The following is a 27,179-nucleotide window of genomic DNA, read 5'->3' as shown; positions in this document are numbered from 1 at the left end:
GTGGTGAAGTCCTGTGAGCAGAGATCTTTTAATCATCCACTAATAGGCCTTTATGAAAAAAGCTGAAGATGAATTCAGCCTACCTGGCTCTCTGTTATCATTATCACTGCGATGAGTTATCAAAGTATTTGTGTGTGCCTGTAGTTTGTGATGGTGTGTGTGTGTGTGTGTGTGTGTGTGTGTGTGTGTGTTTGTGTAAGAGAACAGATAATGAGGGGAACCATTACAGTTCGATCAGTTCGGTTATTACCAACACAGTCAGTCTAGGTGATTTCTGTTCAGTGATACATTGAGTTGTAATGACAGACATGCGTTGCACTGTGTACCACAGACTTTGGAAACACTTGAAGGCATCTGGACAGACAAAATGACTTACTTACTTGTAACATACTCCCTTTCTTTTTACCATTTGAGCAAGTGACGTTAACAGAAAAGACGGGAACTTTGTAGGAAAAAGGATAGCTTTAACTATTATTGTAATATCTGACCACATCCGTGCCGCTGAGGCATCCACCAGACTTGATTCAGTTGCTGTTGACCAGATGGATGTGTTTACTGACAACAAAACCTTGTTAGATAGCTACCCACACATGCTGTAACACTGCTTGTGTGTTGCCGTGTCTGGAAATGTCTGCTTCCCTGAGTCTGTGTGCATGTGTACAGGGAGCCGTGACATTTGTAGGTACTGCATTCTGATCCCACCTAACCTTGCTGACACCAGTTATAACTCATAATCGAAAGCTGTCCTTCAGCTGTTCTTTTTATTCAACACGAGGTTATATCAGCGTAAATGAAAGTTGTAAAAACTGCACTGTAGTGTGATATACAAAGCAGGGTGTTGTCTGTTATGGTGAGCTGCTCAGATTAAGCCCGGTCTGTAAGTGCACAGGAGGGCCTTAGAGACAATGCATGAGAGATGGGCGTGAGAACGCTGGTAAGGCTTGGTTCTCTGCAAGAACTGTCTTGTGTTTAGGGAAAATATCCTCACACTTGAAGCTCCAATGTCTAGATTCAGTTCTAACAAACAGGTTTTGCAAGAACGGGCTCAGGGAGAAAGAGACTTTTTGTGGGTGTGAATATCTTTCTGTTTGTGTGTGTGTGTGTGTGTGTGTGTGTGTGTGTGTGTGTGTGTGTGTGTGTGTGTGTAGCCACAGCTGTGTTTCAGACGTCACTGTATTTTTTTCCTTTGATGTGTCTGGAAAACCACAAATACTAAGCTGTGTAACTGTAACTTTGAAGTGCAAGTAGTTTTTAGGGCCTCCGCCAGCTTTCAGGTCGTGAAATGAAAGAAGAAGAGAAAAAAGCTTCATAGTACTATATCAAAATTGCCCGTTTTGAGAATGCTGCTCTTCTTATGAGTCAGATTGTTGTATTCGGCCCGAACCACAGTGATCTCTTGTTTCTGCTTTTCCCCAGGTGTTACAGCAGTGATGTCAAAGAGCTGAAGACACCTGTAACAGTAAGTGCATCTCTAAAATCTCTCACACTGCCCAAAATGCATGTTACAAAATAGTTGATGCGTGACTTTTGAAAATATACATTGTCACACACTTCTGCTTTTACAGTGGTTTTTAAAAAATTATTTCTTTTTTTTTTATGGCGCAACAGAACAAACTTGCAGACTCCTCCAGTTTCAGGCCTAATTCGATTTTCATTCATTCAGCGAAAGAGGATGTTTTTTTTCTTCTCCCCCAATTAAATTTAACAAGAGCCCCTTGAAAAGCAGTTGTTATGATTACATTACAAATTCGGGGTTCATTCAGTGAATCAAGCAATTAATTAGATTTCTCCCATTCTAATCAGAATATTTGTATGAAACGTACGCGCCTAATAAACATCCTTTGAGTTTGCTATCTCTTCAGACCCAACACTGAATGTAAATGGGTGTTAACTGTGCCCGACAGTGCTTCTGGGTTAGGATCTTGGATTGGGTTTAGTTGTTTGTGTGTCTTTCTGCGTGTAGCATTAATCTTCTCCTTTTTGAGACCCTTTCTTTCTTCCTTCTCTGTTTTCTCGCTGTGTCTGTGTGTGAGAGCAAGCTGTACTCAGGGGCGCGGCTGCGTCCTCAAGGCTTCACTTCACACACACCAAGTGGTGTGCCAGTTTATTGTTCCACACACACAGACAATGACTTGCACTTTCTCTCCTGCCTGACTTGATGGCCTTGTGCCTGTGAGTGTGTCACCAGATCAAATTGGATCTTTTAAAAGAAGGTTTTTGCTGAATGCAGAGCTCAGTGAAATACTTGTTTCGCCCGTGACTGTCTTTTTAGCCTTGTGCGTTAGCAGACCCGATTCTATCAGGTCTAACCATTACTGCTTCATCTCTGGCTGTGAATGATACATTATATCCCCTGCAGGTTGGTGCGGGCTGCTTGTATCATTTGTGATAAGTATTGATGAGTCCTCTCTTGGGGAATCAATTTCTAGGGGTGGGTAGTGGTGGTGGGGTGTGTGTGTGTGTGTGTGTGTGTGTGGGGGGGGGGGGGGTAGCCTTCTAGCTCAACCCCCACAGCTGGCTGCTCCTAACTGGTGTCTTGGCTGCCTGACTCTTCCTGCAGCCCCATAGAGAACAAGCACAGCAGAGCACAGGGGAAAGATGGAGCTCATCCAAACAGCTATGGTGTAATTAGCTGACATTTGTTGCTTGGAAGACAAGAGAAGGAAAAAGGAAAGAGCTGCTCAACTCAAACACCCAAAGGAATATGCAAATGTTGAGGGTGAGAGAAAATGAAAGAAAGACAGAGAAATGTGTCTAATGGCACAGAGATATAATTATATTACATTCACGTACGCATGTGGGTGTGTAATTGTGTGTGTTATGAACCCATTGAACTTTATGTGAGTATTTATGTCAGTGTTTGCCACTGCAAGGCACGAACCACTGGTCTACGGAAAGGACTACAAAATATGTTAGGATAAGAATGAGGCTTTCTCTGCTAAGAGACGATACCCTCGTCTGCTGTGTAGCGCTGTCTTAAAGTATTCAGCCACATCAGCTAGGCATCACACAAGTGAGATGCACAGTACCCGAGTGAAGCAGCCATCCACAAACGGGCTGATTCTCCGGTTCCAGGAAGGTTGTGCGTGTGCATGTGTGCGCTCGCATGTCTGTTTGTGTGCGCGTGTTTAAGCGAGAGTGCCGTACTGCATGTAAACTATCTGTACTTAAGCCAAGGTGCTGTGCGAAGGAGCAGCAATGCTTACGCAGCCCCATCTGCTTGATCCAAGCTTGAAATGCAATGCTTTTTAATGACAAAATACTGAGTGGCTGGGAGCTGTGTGTGTGTGTGTGTGTGTGTGTGTGTGTGTGTGTGTGTGTGTGTGTGTGTGTGTGTGTTATGTGAGTGTGAAATAGAGAGGAATAAAGGGAGAGGGAGAAGGAGAGAGAAAAACATCTCGAAGGTCAGGAGCAGCGGGCGGCCGTAGGGGAGAGACACGTGAGACAGAGATAGTCTTGCGTCAGCCCCACAGCAGTCCGTTCTTTATGTGTGTGTGTGTGTGTGTGTGTGTGTGTGTGTGTGTGTGTGTGTCCTGTGGGGCCAGCATTTCCATCCACATCCCACCGTGTGTTACAACAGAGTAGCATGCCAGTGTTTCTATTCTGAGTGTCTCTGAAAAGATAGATAGATAGATAGATAGATAGATAGATAGATAGATAGATAGATAGATAGATAGATAGATAGATAGATAGATAGATAGATAGAAGGACAAATTACTGCTTGGAATTACTTCGAAGCAGTCAGTCACTGAGCTATAGATAATTTTTTACATGACTCTTGTGGCAGTGGAAGGGGAAATTACACCTTCTAGCCTGAGGGGAAAGAATTTGTGTGTCTCGTTGCCTGTCACAAAACCTGAATAGGGTTTCATCAATCCTAGCAACTACTATCATTTTTCAGCTCTTATTCATGAGCCCTCTTTGTTTCTCACAGTGTCTTTTTTCCCAGTGCCCTTTAAACTGGTGCTCTGTTAGATTGGGGAAGTGTTAGAGATAACTCCTAAACATTTAGTACTTTGTACTTGCCTCGAAGCTAAGATTGTTAAAAAGCTACTGTGTGATTGTCCTCGGGATAGGGAGCAGAGTAGATTCAGCAGACACACTCTAGCATTACTTTGGGCTTAGCCATCCATGTCTTTGTGTCGCTTTCACTCAAACTCATGCTTTCTACACACACACACACGCACATGAGGAAACACACTGGCTGTTCCCCTTCTGCCTCTCTTGGCCCGCATGATCTCGACAGGGCTCAGTCCTGTAGCCAGACTTTTGATTCACCCCCACTGCCAAACAGCCTCTGCTCTTCTTGTCCCCATGAAGGGCTGCAGCGTGGGGTGAGGCTGCTCTTTTACAGACACTTGTGCCATGAATCACTGCTTGCACCCAGGGAGCCTCAGTCCACTCAGGGGCTGCCTGCCCGGACCATAATGTGCGTGGTCATGAGGGGGCCATTTTGAATGGAGGCCAGACAAAACAGGAGCTAAAGAACCCAAGCTGTGAGCTTTCCTAGAGAGGGCAACAACAGGAGTGTGTGTGTATGTCTCTGTGTTGTATTTGTTGTAGTACGGGCTTGATGTTGGCTATACAATGCTGAGTTCTGGGTGTCATAATGCAACATAATTGTATACCAGTAATTTATGAAACATTAGGAGTAGACCTTTAAACCCCATGCATCACAAACCTTTTAGCCGCATACAAACGGGATTGCAATTTGAGCTCCTTGGACGCAGCTCTAATGCCTGTTTCACTGTTAGGTTTGAAAACAAGTGATGATCCATCCTTTGCCATCTCTTGCACTTACTTACCAACCTACCAATCACATTACCCTCACCCTGAGTAGAAAATGGTATCTAAGACATTTTTGCAAAGTTGTCGACGTCATCTTAGAGCATTTGGCCCTTTCATCAGCCTAACCCAGATGTTGTCTTTTTTTCTGTGGGTCACATGGTTCACCAGATTTAAAGGTTTTAAAGCCAATTATGTTCTAAATTTGATGTTTGTTTGTCCTTGATTGTTCTGATTTTGTGTTTTGTTTTGCTTTAATTTTGGAAGCTTAGCCAAATGGGTTAATATGACTATTAGTAATTGGTTATCATTAGCAGAGTTGTTATTATAAAAAGCCATCATTATTGTCTGTACTTAGTCTGTGCATGCATGCGCTGTTAGAAAATGCAGGGTTACTGTCTTATGGAGATAATTAAGCAGACCCCCCCACACCCCCCACCAAGTCAAACACACACACACACACACACACACACACACACACACACACACACACACACACACAGAGTTTCCTCATCTCTTTCTCTTACATACACACATAAACATCCACAGTGCCTTGCATTGACTTCCATTCTTTTCCTGGAGAGTAATTCCAAGCTTAGCTTTGCCTTACTCCCCTGTACTTTAACCTAACCTTAACTGGACAACATGTCATCACTTTAAAATTTAATGATTTACATTATGAGGACTTGCCTTTCTGTCCCCAATAAGGAAGACATGTCTGCACATTGTGGTTGTGAAAGGAGTGTTGGTGAGATCTGTACTCAAAAATGACATGGTGACCTAATGTTTATATTATGCAAGCATATATTAACCTTTATAGATAGATAGGACATGATAATTTTGTTGAAAATCTGATATCATGCCAGTCTTAGACACACACACACACACACACACACACACACACACACACACACACACACACACACCAGCTGTTTCCCTTATGAAAGCTTTCAGGTTTATTGGGTCTATCTGCCGCATTTATGGCCAAACCACATGTCTTCAACTGTCTGTATTCCTTGGTCTGTGTTTCTGCTCAACCCCTTGTCTCTCAACATCCTCTCCCACTTCCTGCCCCCTTACTCTCTTCCCCAGGTCTTCTTTCCTCCTTCTCTACTTCAAACACCCACACACTAAACACAGTCCACTGCTATGGATGCGTTTTCTGCCTACGTTGTGTGCCTGTGGCTGGGAATAGTTTGTCCCTACTGGGCCTGTGCATCCCAGGGCCTGTTGTGCCAGGCCAGGTTGTAACCTGGATACAGCTGTAGTCAGGAGAAGCCATTAGCTGTGCCAGGAGGCCCCCAGCTCCCAGTGAGAGCTCATTACGGTTTCTGTGCAGTCACACTTCTCCTATGAAACACAGCAGTGTGCCTGGTGAAACTAGCCAGGACACTGAGCCTCAGGGAAACCATTATGGCTTGATTTGGAGTTCTGAGAGAAAGAAAGAGGAAGAGATAGAGGGAGAGGGTTTAGGTTTCATCGAAAGAGTAGAATGAATACTAAGAATGATATTAATCATTAAACATAGCCAGCTTTCCCTGTAGTTAACTGTGAGAGAGTGAGTGTCTATGATTATTGGATTTGATTTTCTCTTTGTTCAGTGGGTGTACATGTGTTTGTGCGTGCGTGTGCGTGTGCGCTCTGAGTCCCAGTTCAACCGTCTGGTCTGGTGTGCAGATGGTTGAGTTGAGGCCTGCTGAATGTGATACCCATTTTCTTTTCTCTGTCTCTTTATCTGTCTGTTTTTCCTTACTTTAGTTCTGTTTTGTTTTCCTTTCTATGCTACCTCTTTCTGCTAGGTTTCATTTACCAGTTAACATCCCTGACTGCCTCCACTCTTTCATCACTGCATCTGCTGAGGGCCATCTAGGGCAGAGGAGAGTTTTCCACCGCTCTATTTTCTCTCTCCCTGCTTCTTTATGCGCCTCTCAGGGCTCAGTGCGGCAGCTATATGCAGTGGCTTTGGAATGAAATGTCTCTTAACCGAGCCATGTGCCCCGGAGCTACGGTAATTGCAGGTGAAATTCAGCTTCCTCTTTAAAATGCCATCTCTCATTTCCAGTTACCGGCCCCCTTCGTATCTCTCTCTCTTTTCTCTGCCTCCCTCCCCTCCTGTCTCCCTCCCTCTCTCTCTCTCTCCCTCTGGCTGTCTTTCAGAGGCGTGTGAATCCCTCAGCCCCTGTCGCGTCTCTCTGCCCCAACAGACACTCCCACAATGCACAGCGCTGATGGTTGCACAGTGATATCAGCCATGCAGAGGAAAAGGGAGGGCCGCTGTCTTGACACATACACATTCAATATGTGCGTGCGTGTGTGTGTGTGTGTGTGTGTGTGTGTGTGTGTGTGTGTGTGTGTGTGTGTGTGTGTGTGTGAAGAGAGAGTGCCAAGATAATATGTGCATGACAAAAACTGAAAGTGTGTGTTTGTGAGTGAGAGACAATAAGCATATATATCTTTGGTTAGATGAGAGAAAAGGTAATGTGTGTTGTTGTGTGTTCAAGTGTGTGTACGTGCGTGTGTGTGTGTGTGTGTGTGTGTGTGTGTGTCTACAGCGTCAGCAAGGCGTGAGCTGTGTAGAGGTGACATCAAGGTGAACGCGGCGTGCAGAATGCTCTGCCGACTCGGGAGGCAGCAAATGGCTCTGTGGCAGATGGAGTCTTTGTCAGGGAAGAAAAATGGCAGCTCAAGAGCGTCAGAAAGACCCCCTTCACCCCCCCACCCCACACACACGCACACACACACACACTGTACATAGACACTAAATACTCTGTGTCCTTTTTGCACAGTTGGCCATACACAACAAAACATTCATAGATGCAATACAATCATACACACAAAACATATACACACAGACAAATGTTCATACACATACTGACACCCCCCCCAAACACACACACACACACACACACACACACACACACACACACACACACACACACCCCTCCTCCTTCACAGTGAGCTAGGCTGGCGGGCGGTGACCTTCCCCTGCTCGGAGGGTTCCCTGGCTGTTTGATCAATTATCCCTCTCCCATTGTTTACCAGGAAGCAGGGGTAGAGAGGAGAGGAGAGAAGCCTCAAAATGGCCACTGTCAGGTGGAGGGATCCATTTCCCTGCCAGCGTGGGGGTGGGGGTTAGGGAGAGAGAGGGAGAGACAGAGGGACCATAGCCACGAAGCACGCTTAGAGGGAAGGGAGGAGCATGATCGCCTGGCAGTTGGGATGATATGACATTATACTAAAGATTCAGCTCTGACAGTGGTTAACATTTGTAATGCTGACATCATCCGTTAAGAGGTGATCGTCAGATCTCTCAACTTGGAGGAGACAGTCACTAGCTGTCTGTGTATGAATCCTAAAAACGAACATTTGTGCCAAAATCAGTGCTGTATACATTTCTAAATGAATTGTCATGATGTTCGTGCAGTGCTGCAATGACATGCACACACACATGTGTATGCTTAATGCCACAGTACTGCAGGTACACTTCCTATTTTTAGCGTGGAGAAGTGAAGGGGGTGTGTGGGGGGGGGGGGGGTACATACTCTAAAGGTCAGGTGGCAGAGAGAAAAAACCGACTGGGAACAAATGATGCACTAAGCGAATGACACTCTGAGGTCCTGCTTTAATATGTATGTATCGCAGGTTGATGGCTGATTTCATTAGCGCTTCTCATTGTTATGCATAGATTGTCCTCCTGCAGCAAAATGAATATTGTATTCACATGCGCGCGCGCACACACACACGCGCATATACGTGCACACACATACACACATAACAAGCTGCGATTTTCAGGGAATACTGTATGTTTGCATCTTGCACAAAAAGACTTGAAGAAAAGGGTGATGTTTCCACAGGCTGTTATCTGTGTTGGCTATAATTAAAACAATTTACAGAGTTGTCATTGTAACACAGGTTTCAGCGCTGCTGTGGACAATTGCTGTCAGGTAGTTGGTGTGATTATTTAGGGGTCCTTGCTGATGCACGCGAGAATTATTTCCAAAGCGGAAAAGAAAAGCTATCTTTGTTCAGATGACTTGAGCAAAATAAGTCATGTCATGTCTGTGGGTTCAGATTACGTCATTTCAGTTTACCTAAATCCTGTCTGTGTTTGTGTGTGTGTGTGTGTGTGTGTGTGTGTGTTTCGTGTATGTGTATGTATGTGTGTGTGTCTGGGAGAATAATATGTTTAGTTCCATCAATTAGTTTACTGTAAGCGTTTATGGGACTATATTATAATATTTGCACACAGAGAATACATGTGGTGAGTGTGTGAAAATGCCTGGCCACTTTTTTCTAATCCTCCAAGATGACTGTGTTTCAGAAGGGATTCCAATCCTTAGTGGGGCATGAGCAAATGCTCTGTGCTCGATATTAATAGCTATTGTGGGCAGAAAAAGGGGAAAAAAAAAAAAGCTTCTGCATTTTTCCATATGTTTTGTAAGGAAACAGTCCAGATGGATCATCTCTTGGTCTGGAGCTTTCGCTTTCTTCAACCCAGCTCAAATCCAAGTGGTGTTGGACGTGCCAGACACACACAAACACACACGCAAACACACCCCAGTGCTCACTCTCCTCCCGTCTGAAGTACAACAGGCTGTTACTGATTAACATGTCTAAACTCAGCCAGTTCAAAAAGCCACTGCAATTCTTCTTCCAGCTTGCCCTCATGGATGATGTGACAGTCTTTCTTCCCAACATACCTCACGTTCCCCGTAATCACCGAGATATGTTTGTCGCCTTTCTGTTTGTTGCCTGAGAAGCCATGTTGGCATGTCTTCTCACATTACACACTTGGTTTCATCCCCTTAACCCCATAATTCCCAGCCTGCATGGGCCGCCTGACCTCTTGAGTCATGGATGTTAGACTCATCGGCATCGCAGGGGACAGAGTTGGGATTTATCCTGCCAAATAATTGTAAGCATGGTGGACAGGAGTAAACTTTTTTTTTAACTGGATATTTAAATACCTCCAGTGATACTCTTTGTGAATGAATTTTAACTCTCCTTGCATCGGTTTTTCAGTTCTGCACAAACGTAATTTAAAAGTCCCCCTTGAGAAAGCAAAGCACGCACACTCGCTTCTTCTTTCCTGAGTCGGCGCACGTCCGAACAACCGCACGTGTACACGTAGATGCATTTTGTAGTGTGACAGGATGCCACATAGTTGGCGTTTACCAGTAGGCTGGAATTTCAGGATAGCACGCAGAGAGATAAAGTCAAATTGTCGTTGGTTAACTCACTATTTCTGGGCCACAGAGCATAAAGGGTGTCTGTTTATGACACCCATGCATGCCATGTACGCATCACTTACATACGCCACTCTGCCTTTGCTAGTCAATTGATAATAAAAAAAGGAGTAACACGGCTGCTCCTAGACATAGGTGCCAGCACAGACAAAAGCCGCAGTCTTGTCTGTGAATGCATCTAAGTTTTCTTTTTTTGACACATCATTTCTGGAACCAGGAAGTATGCCACAATGACTGACAGGATGTAGGATGATATTGTGTAGGTGTTTAAATTGTGCTTTTAGAGGTCACAGTGCCCTTAAAATAGATTTTGAGCATATTATTCTGCGTTGCAACAAGTTAAAGGGCAGGCTTTGTAAGTGTTGATTCTTCATAACCCAGTGGTGCTATATTTACATGAAGAAATCATGAAATTCACTTAGTCAGCAGCGGAAAAACGAGCTTCCTCTCCAAAACCACCCACACCGCTTTCAGCCTTGTTGTGACTTGTTTGTCTGTCGTTGGAGGATTTTGACTTCTTCCAGAACAATTGCACTTAAACACCCTCAGTTCCAGAGAGGACGGGAGCTGGTTACACGGCGGCAAAGTAGCGCTAAAAAACACCAGCGGAGCCCGTGAGACAGAAACTTTGAATACACTCTTTCTCCCACCCTTGTTGTAGCCTCTTTCTGTATGCATGTCAGGTGCATGCATGCTATTGTTACTTTCATCACTGGTGTGTGTTGTCATGTGCAGCTGTTTGCTCTCCAGTTAGTGTAGTGTGCAGTGAGTTAGTGGAGTTACGGCGGTGTGGAGTTTCTCTTCACTCTGAGCTTCTCTCTGATTTATTCTTAACATCTGTCTTTGGCAGGTGTGTGGAACCACAAGGTCCTTTCTTCCTGAGCCTGTGATGTAGCTATCATTGCGGGCAGTGTGTGTCTGCGTGTGCGCACGCTTTTTGTGCAAAACAACAGAGAAGGCCTTCCTCCACCCCCTCCTTGGGATGAGTCATATTTGAGCTCTGTGTAATCTAAGCCCGTGTTTCATGTGTGTGAACAGACAGACCCTGAGCAGTGGTCTTGGTCCTGACTCCCTCTGGGGCACTGAGTGGGTGAGACACAGCTATCAACAACAGGCCCAGGCAGCTTCGGTTTCAGCCTCGCTACACAAGGAATCTACTCGTCATGACACAAGCACAGATACACACACACACGCGCACAAAAAAAACAAGCAGACATTCATGTAGAGCCAACACTATTCTTTGCTCTCCTTAACTCCTCCTGAAATAATATCAGGTAACAAGACGGGGGCTGATGGCAAGCTTTGCGATTGGCTCAACTAAAAGGAAGTGTTAGGATCCAGAGGGTGGAGTTATGGGTCTAGTTTCACATGAAAAGACAGTTGAACACAGGTAACTGCGAGTGTCAGTGTGAGTGTGTGCAAGTGCATATGAGTGTGTGTGCGTATGTCATGTGTAGATCCACCTGGGGGAGTGCAATTGCAGCGCAGTAATGTCAAAGCTGGGTTTGACACAGTCGACAATGGAGACTCAAATATTTTGGCTTTTTATATGAAATCACACAGGGGAAGTGTGGTGATACAGGAAATAGGGCCATGTCAAGGGGGGGAAAAAAGGAGCACTACTTGGTGGATATTCTGCACACCATTTCAAAGCACCCCATTGCTGGTGTGACTAACTCTTTTAAGGCACAGCTGGACTTTTAAAAGGGTCTTCAACATTTGCCCCCAGGAGGGAGGAAAATGTCCTGGATAGAGCCACAGAAAGGTGATACTGGAAAAATGAAGCTGTTTCCCATTATGATACTGCTTTTGTTATATAAGTGTCATGTTTTATCACACTTTGAACTGCACTGAAAGGAAAGTGCTTTTTCCCCCTAATTCATGTGAAATGTTTAATGAAATTTAGTACAAATTTTGCTTGGGTGTAGAAACATGATGTCCCAATTTTGCCATTTGATAACACTGGAAGGGTATAGGCAGGGTCACATTTACAAGAACACAAGGATTGGATGATAGCACTTGTCAAATGTCATGCCTTGATTCTTTTTTCTTTTTTGCCATGACCATTTATTCCAAACTGCATGGCATCAGATGTCACAATAACAGCACAGAAAGACAGAACAAACCATGTCAGAGTAACATTATGCATGCCTCGAGGCAAACTGTGGTGACCACAGTGTTGTACAGTTCTGGTCTTAATCTCAGCTCACTGAACTGTGAATTTCCTTGAGTTGTCTCATTTTAAGCCAGCTCAGATGCAGAAACAAAGAGGTCTTATAATAGTATGGTCTTGTTTTCGTGTCAGTTTCTTGCTATCTTTTGTTGAACATGTACCTTTTACAGTTTCTTGAAGGTCACACTAAGTTTCTTTGTTTTTTTTTTTGATGTGGTTAAAAGAAAGAAAAGAAAAAGGACGATATCTTTTATTTTGAATTTGGAAGAAGTGAAAATTGTTTTTCGTTGGTCACATGCTTGCCAGCTGCGTGCATTTTGGCAAGTTACATAGCAACTTGAATTATTTTTCTCAACAGTCATAAAAACAGAAAACACATACTTTTTTCACCAACATATCTTATTGTTGCAATTACAGGCACGTGTGAAAATAAACAACATTTGGTTAGTCTTGATGCCCGTTTATGGCCAAGATGCGTTCCAAGTGTGCACAACGTCTCTGATTTAATCCTGGCTCGGGTCCTTTGTTCCATCTAACCCCCCTCCAATATGTTTGGGCGTTATAGTCTAAAAAAAAAACCTCTTGTCTTTACAAACCGCTCTCATTATTGGGGGCAGCAGACAACATTACAAGTCTTTATGACACTACAGCCAGCAGTAAGCATAGTGACTATTTGCTGCCTGGTCCTCATTAAAATATAAACAACACGCTAATCACATAGCGTGTTGTTGTTACAGTATAGTAGTGGGTTTTTTTGTTCTCTTATAACATCTTTTCATATCATCGTTAACACTCGTGTAATAATGTGTTAGCACCACCAAGGGTTTTTTTTTTATCTCCACAGATATCCCATGTTGTATAATTTGTAGTTTTCACTTTTTTGAAGGTGAAAATTACATTCTTCTTTCTTCTAAAACAGAAATTTAGCAAGATATTCATATCTTTGTACTTATCCATATGTTTATATTTTACAGCACATCAGAGCCAAACCATTTCAGCGTTGTCTCACATCACAATATTTGATCCATCACTCATATAAACAGTGAAAAGATAAGGAATAAGTAGATTAAAAAATGTGTTTGTTTGTTTGTTTGTTTATTGAGCCACGTAACACTGACCTATGAATCATTCAAGCATAAAAATGGAATCACACAAAGGGTAACCAAGTGTTTACCAAAGATCCAATTTTTAAATTGAGATTTAGGCACTTTCTTACTAGCAGCCCTCATAATTTGTTCCCATTTCTTTAGTTGAATCTATGAAAAATGCCAAAGAATAGTTTGAGAGCCATAAACTACTAGTGCATCAAAAAGGTGATTCTTAAACAACTGAAAACATGTCATACTTCAGCATGATGTGCAGTGCGTCTTTTAAAAAAACGAAACAAGTGGAGGACAAAAGACGGGCTGACAGGCCTAAAGACTATCTACAGCACATGAGAAAAGACTGAGCTATGCCAAATTAAACAAGAACTGGACTGAAAATCACTGACAACAGGTCTCATGGAGGGAATCCGAATTTTAAACTTCTGTTTGAAATTGTTTCAGTTTCCACAAAGAAGGTCAGGAGAAAGGTACCACAGTGAATGTCTGTGGCCATGTGTAAAACAGGCGGAGGCTATGTCATGGTTTGGGGCTGCATTACAGCCAGTGATGTTGGAGATCTTGAAAAAGTTGATGGAATTATGAACACAGAAAAGTGCTGTCAGATTTTGATCAAGCATCCACTACCATCTGGAAAGCATCTGATTGGCAACATCTTGCCAGTGATCTTAAACACACTACTGATGCAGAAAAGCATACCTGGATAGAAACAGACACACAAGGGAACACTTTCAGTCATGGATCGACCTTCCCAGAGTCCAGACCTCACCATTATTGAAAGAGTCATCTCGACAAAGAACAGAACAAACTCAGCCAACATACAAATAAGAGCTTTGAATATCCTTCGAGAAGCCTGGGGAACTATTCCTGAAGACTACTTAAAGAAACTAGAGGACAGAGGACTTTTCTATGAGAGTTCAGGCTGTGTTAAACTAGATATTGACTTTCAAGGTTGTTACAGTTGTACAACACCTTTTTTGTTTTTTTCCTTTGTGCTGTAATTATATTTATGTTGGCACATGCTTATAAATCACTGCACCTACTTTCTATTTTTTCTAACAAAATGTAAAGAAACGAGGGGTGGCTCAAGACTTCTACAAATACAAAGTTGCATATTCTTCTATTAATAATATTATTGTGTGTCATGTCATTGTGATTCAACAAGCTTTTTTAAAATGATTTTTAACCAGCTCACCCAGTCATTAATTGCACAGGGCCGTTGGTCCCTAAAGTTACGCTGAAAACATGTAGCTCAATATTGAATAAACAAAAACCTTACAGTCACTCGCCCAGCAAATCAACACGCACAAGCTTGCCAGGACATCTGTGAAGTTGTCACGGACCCAGTTCCAGGGATTCGGGGTCCGTGAGCAGTGTGGACTACTATTGTAGTTATTATTATTATTATTATTATTATTATCATTATTGTGGTTGTTGTTATTATGGTTGTGTCTGCTGTCCTGTTTTTCCGTGTTGGTGTACTGTCAGGTGTTTAGGGGTGTGTGCTTGTGTATGTGAGGGTGCGGTCGTGGCAGGCACTTTTAGGCCTGGTGGGTGTGGCCCTGCCAGCTGACCGGTCCCACCCAGGAATCCACACACACCTGGCGCCGATCAAGCCTCGTCAGAGGAGCTTCAAAACAGTGTGGCTGAGAGCTCCTCGACGCTGGATCGTTGAGTGACTTCCCGTCAGTCTTAAGTGTATTGTGCAAGGTTAGTGCAAGTCTACTGTTAGGTTTTGTACTCACGGCTGCCTTTGGTATGCGTGTTTCCTCAGGAGGAATTGTGGCGACCAGGAGGCAGCACACGGAGAGTACACAGGGAACGGAGACAGAGCACGGAGCACGGGATAAAGGAGAAGACACGGAACGGGAGTTGGGATCGCACGGGGGGATTTATTGTTGTTCGGATTGTCACCACTGTAAATAAACACTGTTGCACTGTAGAGTCCTGCATTTTGGGTCCTCCTTTCCCCACATCCCCACGGTCTGCCAGCGAGACCGTGACAGAAGTCTTAAAAGGGACATAGAAAACAAGTCAGCTTAATGTATTGCTTGGTTTGTCAAAGAAAAAAACAAGGAGTGTTGTCACGCATCACATGAGCTCCGAGTTGTGCGTTGGCAAGTTATAAATAAAGTGATGGGATTGTTGAAGATTTGCTCTTGATACAGTCTTCCTTCCTTCCTTTCCGTCTGGAGCAGGATAAAGCGGGAATGAATGCCAGGCTTTATTTGTCTGGAACTATTTGCCCAGCTCATCAGGAAAGGTTGAACTAACTATCACAGTTAGTTTACAGCAACTAATCTGTGGTGTTCATTAGAAAACCTACGCACATACAAACATTTTCTCCCCTCTGTGCTTTGGCTGCATTTTGTGATTCTTGTGTAATATGGATGTAAATTAGTGGCTGATATCGCAGCTTATGTGTTTGCGTGTGTTTGTGTTTGCACGTGTGTGTGTGTGTGTGTGTGTGCCTGTACGTGGGCATGCACATTCATGTGTGTGTGGTAACAGCACAAAGATGTCCCAAGGGTTTTTCCCCCCTTTTCTCATTACAAATGCTAATGTCACATTAATGAAATCGGCTTAGTTTAAGGTTTATAGCGTAGCCTACACTGAGAGATTTGGCCTTGACACTTCCCACATATTTCAAGTTGAATCACATTTTTTTTTCCTGTGGGCATACAGTTCTGAGTTAAACTGGCCCTGAGTGAAACTTCAGAGGTAAACTTTAGGCCACGTTTGCCAACCTTTGTCATCATTGTAAATTGTTGGGCCACAGGCTGCCCGCTGCTCAGCTTCCAATGATGAGTGCTAGCTTAGCAACAGCAGTAATGGCTTCAGTGAGGGTCTGGCTAATGTAAACATTGTGGTAATGTGCAAGCGGCGGTTTGTAGAGTCACAAGCTGTTAATCATTGCTCAACAGAGAGCTTGTCAGGCACAACAACATGCCAGAGAGTTAATCATAGTTATAGATCCCTTCTTTTATGCAGAGGACATATTTAACATCTGAGTTTCTAATCACTTGGCCTTTCCAGTAAGCACGTACAGTCATATTAGCAGCCATGATTCCAAGGGTCAAAAAGAGAGAGAAAAACAAGAAGCGAGTAAACAGCTGCTTTAAAATGCACATATCTAAAAGAATTGTTTACCATTACATGTACAACCAGGGACATTTACTAGGTTGTTGAATCATAATGTATTAATTTCATATTGTCATGCTGTCTAGCATATTGAAGATGAGCCGGTGATATTTCTGCCACTTATACCCTTAACACATCAGTCTTAGTCTGTTTCTCCCACTCAAGTGTGATAGGTAGCATTTTCTAACCTTTCGCTGAGGTTTTACTTCTTGCCTCAGTTTGAGTTTTTTTCTTTCTTTCTTTTTTTTTGCAAAAACAAAGGCTTAACCAGTAACTGTGAGAAGAAAGATTTTTCTTTGTAATTAAAAGCCAATTTTGTAAAATTGATTAGATTATGCTAATCAGTGGAGATAATATCTTAAAAGCAGTGTGAGGAAAGGAGATAGAGGGAGTGTGAAGAGTGGAAAGGAGTGACAGTCCAGCCGCCATTACAAGCTGCTGATTTCTGCAGAGTGCTTCATAAAATGTCAGAGCGCTTCTCCCTGAGCAAGACACTGAAAAATGGCAGCGCTGTGATGTGCTGGCACCTCACCTGCTGCACTTTGTGCGAGTGTGTGCATGTGTTTGTTAGAGAGCGAGAGAGAGACTGAGCGAGAGAGGAAGAGTGTAAGTGTGTGTTCATTTGTGCGAGCGTGTGCTTGCTCCTGTGTACATGCCTGTATGTGTGTTTTTACATCTGTGCGTGTGTGCGTGCGTGCGTGTGTGTATGTGTCCACGCTGGCCTCCCTCCCATGTTGCAGTGAAGCAGAACAGAGTGGCTGACTGCCTGCTGCTTTGCCTCCCTCTCTGTCAATACAGCACCATTCTCCTCCAGCCAGTCATTTTCACATGTTTAACATTAAGTAAAGCACACATTTGAACAGAGGAATACAGCTGATTGACATATTGAGTTTAATGCTGGTGGATTTTCTCCCATCACAGCTTACTGTAGGTTGCCAGATTGTTGCTCTGAAGACTACTCTGTGGCTTTTTAGACCTTCACCTGATTGCAGTGTTCAAACACAGATGCAACACCATGGATTGCTCGCCACTCTAAATACCTGTAAACATGCTTTCTTTTCTGCTCCCTTCTGTTAAGAGCACCTCGAACCTCATTTGCACTTTAGCATTTGTCTGTTTGTGTTGAGAAGAAAGCAGTTAATGAAGTCAATTTGTCAGGTGTTGGTAATGTTTTTAATAAAAGCAAGAAATAAGAGGAAGTGTGAACAGTGGAGCACAAGGGGAGAAGGACTGGGCAGGAGAAAGGTGTTAAGGTGGGGATTTGGAGAAGAGATAAGCCAGAGATGTGAGCAGTCATTTCATTAAGCAGTAATTGCTAAGTGAGCTGCTAACTATATAGAAAATCTATGATCTGGGATGCCACTGGCTGCATGGTTCACCCATAAGAGTTTTTTAGTTTTTACTGGCCATAACGGTCATTTAAACCAAATTAATTTATTCTTTTCATGGACACTTATTTTCTGAGCCCTGCAATCAGCAAAGGAAGGAAACTGAAGACTGCAGCAGCTTTGTGTGGTTGAGAGGAAGAGTGAAAAATTAGGGTTTGTGACTATACATGTCTTTTCATTTCTGTCAAATAACACATTATGTGCTGCAGTAGCAGCATTAAACAAAAAAAAAAGTGACTGGTAGTCTTGGATAAGCTATTCCAGCCATCGCACCACTTATCCGAATTCTGTCACATTTGCACAGTGATATCAGTTATCTCTTGCAAGTAAAGTTTCAGCCGAACAGAACTCTAAATGTTTTTCTTCCCATGGAAATGGACAGGAGGGCCTCAAACAATTGCTCTAGCACGACTGGCCGCTCGCTGGCTATTCCATTGTTCTGTCACTGTCAGTTTGTTTTGCTATTTGACATGCATGTCATTTGCATTATGCATATCTGGAGTACTGCGCTCATTTTCTCTCCTCCCCCCATCTTCTTCTCTCTCACGCGCTCCTTTTTTGCTTGCTATTCTCTAATAACTGATGTTATTTCCTGGTAGTTAAAATTATTTCCTGCATTCATTTAAATATGTACGTTTGTCTTATTAAGATTTTGTCAGTTAAATAGTAGTCAATGTGGGTAAACCTTGTTTTATGGCATAGATTGTGTGTCATTTCACATCACTGGTGTCATACATAACATGAGCTCAACAACATGCAACAAATCAGTGAAATAGTACACTTTTAAAATACGTGCAATCTCATCTATTACATTTTGTATTCAGTTAAGCCATTACATCACATGTTATTGAGGAATGCCATCATTACAAAACAGAGAATCAAAGCTTGCACTGATCAACTTAGTCTGAGGGAGATTACACATTGCACTATTGACACAGTGTCTGTTAAGATTAAAGAAAAATGACTGGATGTTAGATTTTACAGCCTTTGCAATTTCCTGGGTTGATTCTGATTTTTGTTCTAGAAGTTTTAATTGACAGCATTTGCAGTCATTTTTGTGACCTTTCTGTTCATAATAATTAATATTAAAGCATTGAATGGAGGCTAGACATCTCAGTCCAGGTGAAAATGAACTGCAATATCTCCCATTTCTATCATGTAAAGTGTCTTTAGGTTTGTAAATAAATCTGGAAAACAAAAAAACCCCCCAAAAACTAAGGGGGGTGGGTCACTGTGAGACTGTGTTCAGCTGTTTCTTGTACCTTGAAAAGTGTGGATTGAGCTGGGATCATGCTAAGTTTGAAGAAGAGATCCTCCTGCAAACCTGACCTGTTCATACATGAATTTTTATAAGTGTAAAAACAGGGAACCCACCAATCGCTTCACTGACAGATTATTGGATGCAGCATTAGCATTACGAAGTAGGTCAGATAAAATTTAAGTCCTTTATGTATACATACCATTTCGTTTTATGGTAGAAACATCTTTTCAGGATGTTGACCAATCAGATCATCGGAGAATGCAATACAGTTGATCTAATTCCACTTACTGGCCCAATAAATGGTGAATCTCTGCTTAAATACTTTGCTACTCAGCGTCGGTTTGCTGTGGCTCTTCTGTTTTGGATCAGTTTTGCTGTAGTTTTTTTTTCTCTGCATTCAAAACACAGGATTTAACGGCATTAACTACAATCAAAGTTAATATTTACAGCAATTATAGTATTTTTGCACTGCTCTCTTTGGAAATTTCGTGAGAAAAATTAGATATGATTATTAGATTTTGAGATGGTTTGCGACTTCAGAATTGTGCAAACGTCTGCAAAGGTCTCTTTAAATACCGGAGAATTGCATCTGCTGGATTTGATATGCAGGATGTATTCTGTGAAGTGAATTGTTATTCTAGAATCTGAGCTCAATGTTTTAGGCCTCGAGGTACATTTTTTTGCACATCATCAGTTTGGCTGTGCACTGAGTTACATACAAAGCTCTGTAGTGAAAGGTGAACTAGCACAAATGTAATTTAAAAAAGTGTTTTAAATCATAATTAACCTTAAAAGGCATTGGCTCACTACTCACTTTGCCTCTGCTGCATCTGTTGGGTGTCTGTTTGTGCATGTGCGTTGCATTTTTTTGTTATTCTGTGCTTCCAAAGTCCTCTGAAGTCATTATAGATTCTTGTAGACACATGCAGCCAGTGGCGAGCAGATCTGGTTCAGTCTACAGAAAAACAGTAATGAGCATTGAGACTGGCAGATGAGTGTGAGTGGCTAGCAGAGGGAGAAGGGCAGATTCATCAGGGATGATTGCCTGATACACACTTCTGGTTTTTTGATGTGAAGACCCTGCTAGGTTACCATGGGGAGAATAATTAGCTTTGGGTGGATGCAGATGCGAATGAGCATAAGAGATGGGAATTTTCTTATTGAGCTTACTTTATGATACTTAGAATGGTGCATAAGGGTGTGCTTGTGTGCACACAGATACACACAGATTATCCTCTTTTTTTGCAACACTTGCACATAGACACACTCACTATCATCTCTTTCTCTTCTATTTATGGCCAGGAAATGGGAGTAGTGCTATGTCTGGTTGAGCTGAGTAACACTATTCTGTCACACATAGGTTTGACATCAAACACAAGTGACAAGCCTATCCTATTCCTCTCCACTGAGTCATCACCATGTCCCAAAATCACATTATTGTCACTGGGAACCCAGCAGAGACGGATGGTGAGTAGGGGTGTTGATTCCAGCCTTTGGCATCTACACTATGCTTGAAAAGGCAAATAAAGCCATTTGGCAAGAGCTGATTTCTTGTCATTTCAAAAATATACAGAATGCGTGTGGCACGCCATTTGGTTTTATATTTTATCTAAAGCCTCTTACCACTGCATGGATGCGCGTATGTGTAGAGGTTACACCAGGGCCTGGTAAATACTAAGTCTGGAAACTCTTCTGTCACACGCCACACTCTACCATTTGTTACACACAGGACCATATCATTACCTTTTTTACCTGGCAGGCAGTAAGCAGCTCTAGCGTGGTAAGCTTCAGTGTTACATGAAAGCAGGCAGGCAGTGGTGTGGCTGTAATAAGACCTGTGGCCAGCACCACTGCCAAGGCTAGCTGAGGAAGGGTGAGAGATGGTGCCCATCCCCTACATGCCCCGCTCTGCCATCTGTCACTGGGCAGGAGTGGTGCCGAGGGAGGGGTCTGAGTCACTCTAGTTGTTGTCACCTAGACAGGCCACACTGGGGCATGCTGTCTCTTTGTACTCCCTTTCAGGCATTGGCACAATGCTCTGTGAGTTCACCATGCAGTTATGCAGTTTTTGTGCAAAACCAGTTTAATATGATTATTCAGTTATTCAGTGTTCTTTACTTTTTGTACTTCATTAATTAAAAAAGAAAAAAAAAGTGTGTGTAATGGAGTGTCTCAGTGATAAAACACTCCAAGTAAAATAGAGCTATAACAATTAGCTGATTAATAAAGCCACACAATCAGTGCTAAACCATGATGTAACAGAGTACACACTGTCTCTTTAAATGTTCTCTGAGTTGATGTTTGACATGGGACAAAGGTTGTCACTTTTTTTTTTTTTTTCTTTTGCCAAGATCCCTGATTATGTCATTTCCTGGCTGATGGTATGTATGCGGAGAAGGAAGGGGAGGGGTGGTGGTGGGGGAGAGCAAAGGGAGGAGAAATGGGGTCAAGCAAGCTTGTGCGTGCATTCGGTCAGCATTCATTGCCAACAAGCATGCAAAGCGCAGGCATCCACATCCATACGAACATGTCGTGCCTACAAAAACATACACCCACACGAACCTATAGGAACACACGGACAGATGGGAAGTTCAAGCAGTGAGGCTGAACAGCAGCTTCACAAGATCAGAAATAAGAGGTCTTGTTGCTGATTCAGACAGTGTCAATGATCTCACTTTGGCGAACACTAGCGCAACAGAAAGTACTGCTTTGTGTGTGCTATGCCTTTTGGAGTGAGTGATTCACCACTTACTTACTGGCCGTTTTCCCCCTACCTGATAACCAACGTGTCTTGATATTAGACTTATAACAAGCATTATTAATTCTCAGAAAGACTTTGACTGGCTATGCGATAAGTCAGTATGGTTGTTTTGAGCAATAATAGGAAAAAATAACACTGTAAAACTGATGATTACTCACTCCAATCCTTTTTGTTACCAACAACCTTCATCATGACACACTTGCTATGTTGACATTTTTTTCTTTCTTTTTTTTGGCTGACTGAACACAGAGGTCTGCTTTAGACACAGTTGCACATCACAATAAAAGGTAGGGAGCGAGAGATCTGGAGGGGAGAGTGAATGTTGTAGAAGCAGCGATGATATACTCTTTGTTGTCTATGGTGAGGAGAAAAAAGAAAGGGAGCTGGGAGCCGCTGTGTGTGTCTTTGAATGAGGTCAGGGCATCATGGGGAATAATGCATTTCCCTTCTCTTGCGCCAGGCGCTCCTTCCATTACGGCTGGAGAAGAGACATTGTGTCCACACTCTGATTACCACTGATCCATGCTGATGACTCTGTTGGCGGATTATCTCAGTTAGTATCAGCCATCTGTTACTGTGTGTATGCGTATGTGTGTGTTTTGTGTGTGCATTGAAGGGGTGAGGAGAAAAGGGGCAGGAGACACACATACACAGGAGGTTGAATAGTTTGAAGATGCGACACACACACACTCACACACATACGTGCCCACAAACACTTCCATAGGCACATGCATTGGGAGTCTTTTGTTAAACCGCCGCATGTGTAACAGAGCACCGCTACATACACGCAGCACAGACACACAACACCACAAAACAAATGCATGATGTAAGGCCGCGATACCGAGCAGCACAGGCCACCAAGTGCACTCACACTATCTCTCCTTTATGCTATTCCGCCCTCCTTTCAGATCACACTGACGTGTGAAGGCTCCTATATGAAGGCCAAGTGCAATCATAAAACTGCAGAGCTGTTTATAGCTACACTATCTCCTGAAGGGCCGCTGCGTCTAACCACTATTAGCCGCATGCGTTGACAGCTGGGTGCTGTGTTGTATTTGTGGACGTGACTGCGAATCCGGTGCTGGAACACATCTTATAAATCATAGTTCAGCTATTAGCATAAATTCTCCCTCTCCTTGCATCTGCGAGACCTGCTGTTTCTGGTTGCGGCGTTCTCTGTTGATTGGTTGGTGTTGTTCAAGTCAAATTGATTTAGCCGTTCACGGAGATTATAACGCTTGCCTTATACCGCCACTGTGGTGTGCCGTTAATTACCTATAAAATCAAGCTAATTCTGATGCTAAATCCATTTTAATTTCTCATAATTAAGTCAGGATTGGATCCTTAAATACCTTGGCGCTCCATTATTGTTGCAATCATTGTTGTTGCTGTGCATTTGGTGGTACATTGCTGAGCCCAATCTTATTATTGTTATTAGATTTAATTGCTCTAAGTGATCAGTTTGTAGTTGTCAGAGGAAGATGGACTCGCCCCGCAGTCGTTTCTTTCCCCCCGCTGTCCTTTCTCTCTCTCTCTTTCCGTCTCTCATCCCAGGAAGAGGCCCTTTGAGAGATTGTGAGAGATGAGAGGAGATGAGGGGGAGGGTAGCTCTGCTTTACACCTCTGCAAAGAAGGGATTGCTTTTTTGTTGTTTGTTAGGGGGGGAAATCAATTCTGTTCACATCATCACATTTTGACAAGGCGAGGCATTAAGTGCAGATATTGAGAAACGACAGAAATGGTTTACAGGCTGTCCTTCATCTTCTCCACTCTTTCCCTTTCTTCTGCCTTTCCCACCTCCCCCCATACCCCCTCTACACCCCACAACAAAATCAGAGTATATTGTCTTGCTTATTCCTTTTTCCTTCTCAATCTCTCAAACTCTCTTTCCCTCCCTCTGTCTATGTTTCTCCCTTCCTGTGAAAAGGTAGGGAAATGATCCGCTTCACTTACCAGCTGACACCACGTAAGCCTGATCGTCCTCCGAGACACAAGCCTTTTGTTTTCATGTGCATTATGATAATTATGAAGGGCCACAGCTCCTCTCCATTTTCACAACACTTTTGATGATACTTGCTTTTTTTTTTTTTTTTTTGGCCAGACGCAAATACAGAAAAGTCACTTTTTCTTTAAATCTTGTGAAAGAATCCTTTTTCCATTTTTTTTCTTTACACCCTGACCTGACATTTAAAAGGTGACAGCCAGAGTGAAGGAGCATAGAGTGTGACAGCCATTCATGCAACAAAGTGTGGCACAGAGGTAACAGTTTCTTTTGGTGCGGGTGGGGTGGGTTTGAAATTAGGATAAACTCCCCATCTTCACTCAGCTGGAAACGTATTCTTGTAACTAACATGTAACATTCATTCACTGCCCGTTTAGGTTGATAATTTGTCTCTTTAACCCACATCCTGTCACCTCGCGTGAGATACAATTCGAAGGACCTTTGACCTTGCTCTTATTTGCACAGCCAACCTCTTTTTCACTGCAGCAGTGGCGGGGATGGCTGCCCAAGTCCGATGGCACACCAGCCTCCTCCCCGTGGACTGCAGCAGGTTTTCTTGTCATCCGCGTCTCTCTCTCTCTCTCTCTCTCTCTCTTGTCAGTGTTGCTCCTGGCGAAAGGCTGATACTTGATATTCAGAGGATAGCAGCTTTTGTCTCAGAGATTTAATCAGTGGCTCTGCTCCCACTGCAGAGGAGAGAGGGAGGGAGGGAGGGTGGCGGAGGGGTGGCAGGAGCGAGAGAGAAGGCGAAAGAGAGAGGGAAAGAGAGATGGAGGCAGAGACTGTTTATGTGTAATGACACAATAACAAAGCCTGCCTGTAAAACACAATCTGCAAACTGTGCTTTTGAAGGGGATTTTCAGTCCTGGATTAGTGTCAGGCAGAGGGATATGGAAAAAGAGAAGAGAGAAAAAGAGTCAGGTTGATGTGATAGACAGGGGAGGTGATTTTTGTGTATGTGTGTGTCTGTCTGCAGTGGGGGCTGTAATGTGTGAACGTGTGTGTGTGTGTGTCAATGTGTGTGTTTTATATTTGTTTGCCTCCACAAGTCAGCGGTTGTGTGGGCATAGCCACATTGTGTTCTCAGTTGTAAGCAAAAGGGGATTAGAGCTGAATAATGTAAGTAAAATATTTGACTGCAGAATGGCCAAATGTTTCTTGTGAGGGTTTGTGTTGTTGGTTGGTTGATAATGGCTGGCATGGTAACTCTGTGAAACCGATAATGGGAAAAAAGCTACCGTGTTGGTTAATGCACCAATCATCTAAAAGCCTATCCATTTAGTTCTGGTTCCAAGTGAAAGGAGGCAGAGAGTAATGCTGTCTTTAAAGGCCTCAAAGAGCTCTTTTAATTTGAATGACTTTTAAAAATTTTTTTTATCAGGGATGTGTAAAGGAATCCTGTTTGTAAAACGCAGGTACAGACATGTGTGAGTTTGCACACACTTCTGAGTCCCCGCGAGTGACAGGAAAAGTGACAAATATGTTATTCGTCTATGTTGTGTTTGACATTTTGCCTAACCTTTGTCATTTCAACTGTCCCACTTCAAACTCACCAGAGCAAGTTTCTTGTAAAAAGTGGCCGTCCCGCTGTGGAACAGATTCTCAGCAGGGGCATGTTCCTGCATCAAAATGTGAAACCTGCTTTGTTGTCCCTTATCAGAGTCCTTAAACATGTCATCCTCCGTCCTACCCCATATTGAATCAATAGAGGCTGGGAGCCAGTGAGCATGGCTAAATGGAAATATTGTTCAGGGGAAGTGAGATGTGAAAGGAAAAGTGTCAGGAGGTGTGTGTGTGTGTGTGGTTGCTTGTGCATGGGCGTGCTCGAATGTGTGTGTTGGAGGGGGGCACAGTATGCAGTTGTGTGTACGCATTTAAGTGTGTGTTTGTCAGTGTACGGGTGGGTGTTCTTTCCTATTGTAACCCTGCTGATTGGATTGTGTTTGACAGATATGGAGTCTGGAGAGCGGCTGGTCTCCCCTGCACCCACCCTGTCTGCTGCTCGCACCTCCTCCCCTGCGGCCTCTTCCTCATCCTCTTCTTCTTCCTCTTCGTCATCACCTGCTCCGCACTCTAAGAGCAGCCTGGCCCCGAGCCCCTCAGCACTGGGATCCACCCTCAGCGCCTCTGGTAAGAAACAGTTGTGTCAATCTTCTGTCTCTGAAACCGTGCGTACAGAGGAGGAAAAATACCAACACACGGTGCAAACAGTTTTCACATAACCATAACAAGATGCCCCGAAATATGGCCGCCTTCATGTCTCGATAGCATTCAGAATCTTTCTCATTTCTTTACCATGAAAAATGAGTTTTTTCCAGTGTTAATTACACAGTTATTTTGCAGCCGGTGTGAATACACCTCTCTTCCAGTTACATGGATTTCTCTTTTTTTTTTCCTGACAGCTTGGGTTGCAATTGAAAAGCTGCTGCATTAATGAATCCCAAACAATTAGGGGGCTCTTTTGTGTGAGAAACACACACATGCTTCGCCATGTCTCCTGACAACCTTCAGCTCTCTGGCTCCAGCTGCCTCGGAGTCAGGCTCAGCACGCCACTGTGCATGGATGCATGTGTGTATGTGTGTGTCTGTGTGTGAGAAAGAGAGAGAGAAAGCGCCTCTGCCTGCATGATTTAACATTTGTTAGCCACTCAGTGTCTAGTCATCCCTGTCCAGCATCCAGCCGCCTTTCTATGTATTGGTCAAAGCCATTAGGCAAAGAGGAGTGTGTATATATGGTGTGAGTGTGTGTATCTGTTGTATCTCAGTGTGTTTTTCAAATATCCCTTGTGTGAGAGTGAATCATTTGCTCATACTTTCGTTTTCCTCATCTCTTAATGTCTTGCTGTTTTTGCTGTTTTTTTTCGTAGGCCTGTTATGTACACACACACACACAAACACACGCACAAACAAAACCACCATCGCACTGAGTAGGGAATAGGATATCTAGCTTTCTCCATGATTGTCGTGTTTTCTCTCTGTTACGAGAAAAGGAAGAAGTAGAGAGGATAGAAAATGAAGCCTGTTGTTTTGTCCTCCATATCCTCAATGTTGCCCCAAAGAAGAAGCCATTAGGAGTGTCTCCTTCTTATGCATTATAAATCCCTCTTATCCCTGTGTGCCGTTACGCGTGCTCAGATTTTCTAGATAAGCGATTTTGGACTGAGCATCAAATGAAATGCTGAGAGGCAGACTGTTAGCTCTGAACTTTTGCTGTGCTTTGTGGGAAATCAAGCAAGCAGTTCGTCTTCATTTCACACACAGCGCCTTGTTCAGTGTGTGCGCGCTTTAGCTCAAACTTGTAGTGGAGTAAAGCAACTTG

At 43.3% G+C, this 27,179-nt stretch overlaps 1 protein-coding gene across 13 annotated transcripts in view; it reads left to right on the top strand.

Moving 5' to 3' along the window:
* LOC146718893 (bromodomain adjacent to zinc finger domain protein 2B-like) overlaps positions 1-27,179 on the top strand; it is a 67,956-nt gene that overhangs the window by 12,151 nt on the left and 28,626 nt on the right. For all 13 annotated transcript variants that reach the window (XM_085457186.1, XM_085457159.1, XM_085457133.1 and 10 more), the window contains exons 2-3: positions 1,417-1,459; positions 25,811-25,990. In XM_085457186.1, the coding sequence (XP_085313312.1) occupies positions 25,813-25,990 (178 nt within the window). In that variant the 5' untranslated portion in view covers positions 1,417-1,459; positions 25,811-25,812. The remainder of the gene's footprint in view (positions 1-1,416; positions 1,460-25,810; positions 25,991-27,179) is intronic.

Source organism: Copadichromis virginalis, linkage group LG1 (assembly GCF_057382275.1).
Source record: "Copadichromis virginalis isolate Kocher_CV1m ecotype Utaka linkage group LG1, C_Virginalis_male_GT1.1, whole genome shotgun sequence".
Taxonomy (NCBI): Eukaryota; Metazoa; Chordata; class Actinopteri; order Cichliformes; family Cichlidae; genus Copadichromis; species Copadichromis virginalis.
The sequence above is the reverse complement of the archived record's forward strand: the minus strand, read 5'-3'. Positions and strand labels throughout refer to the sequence as shown.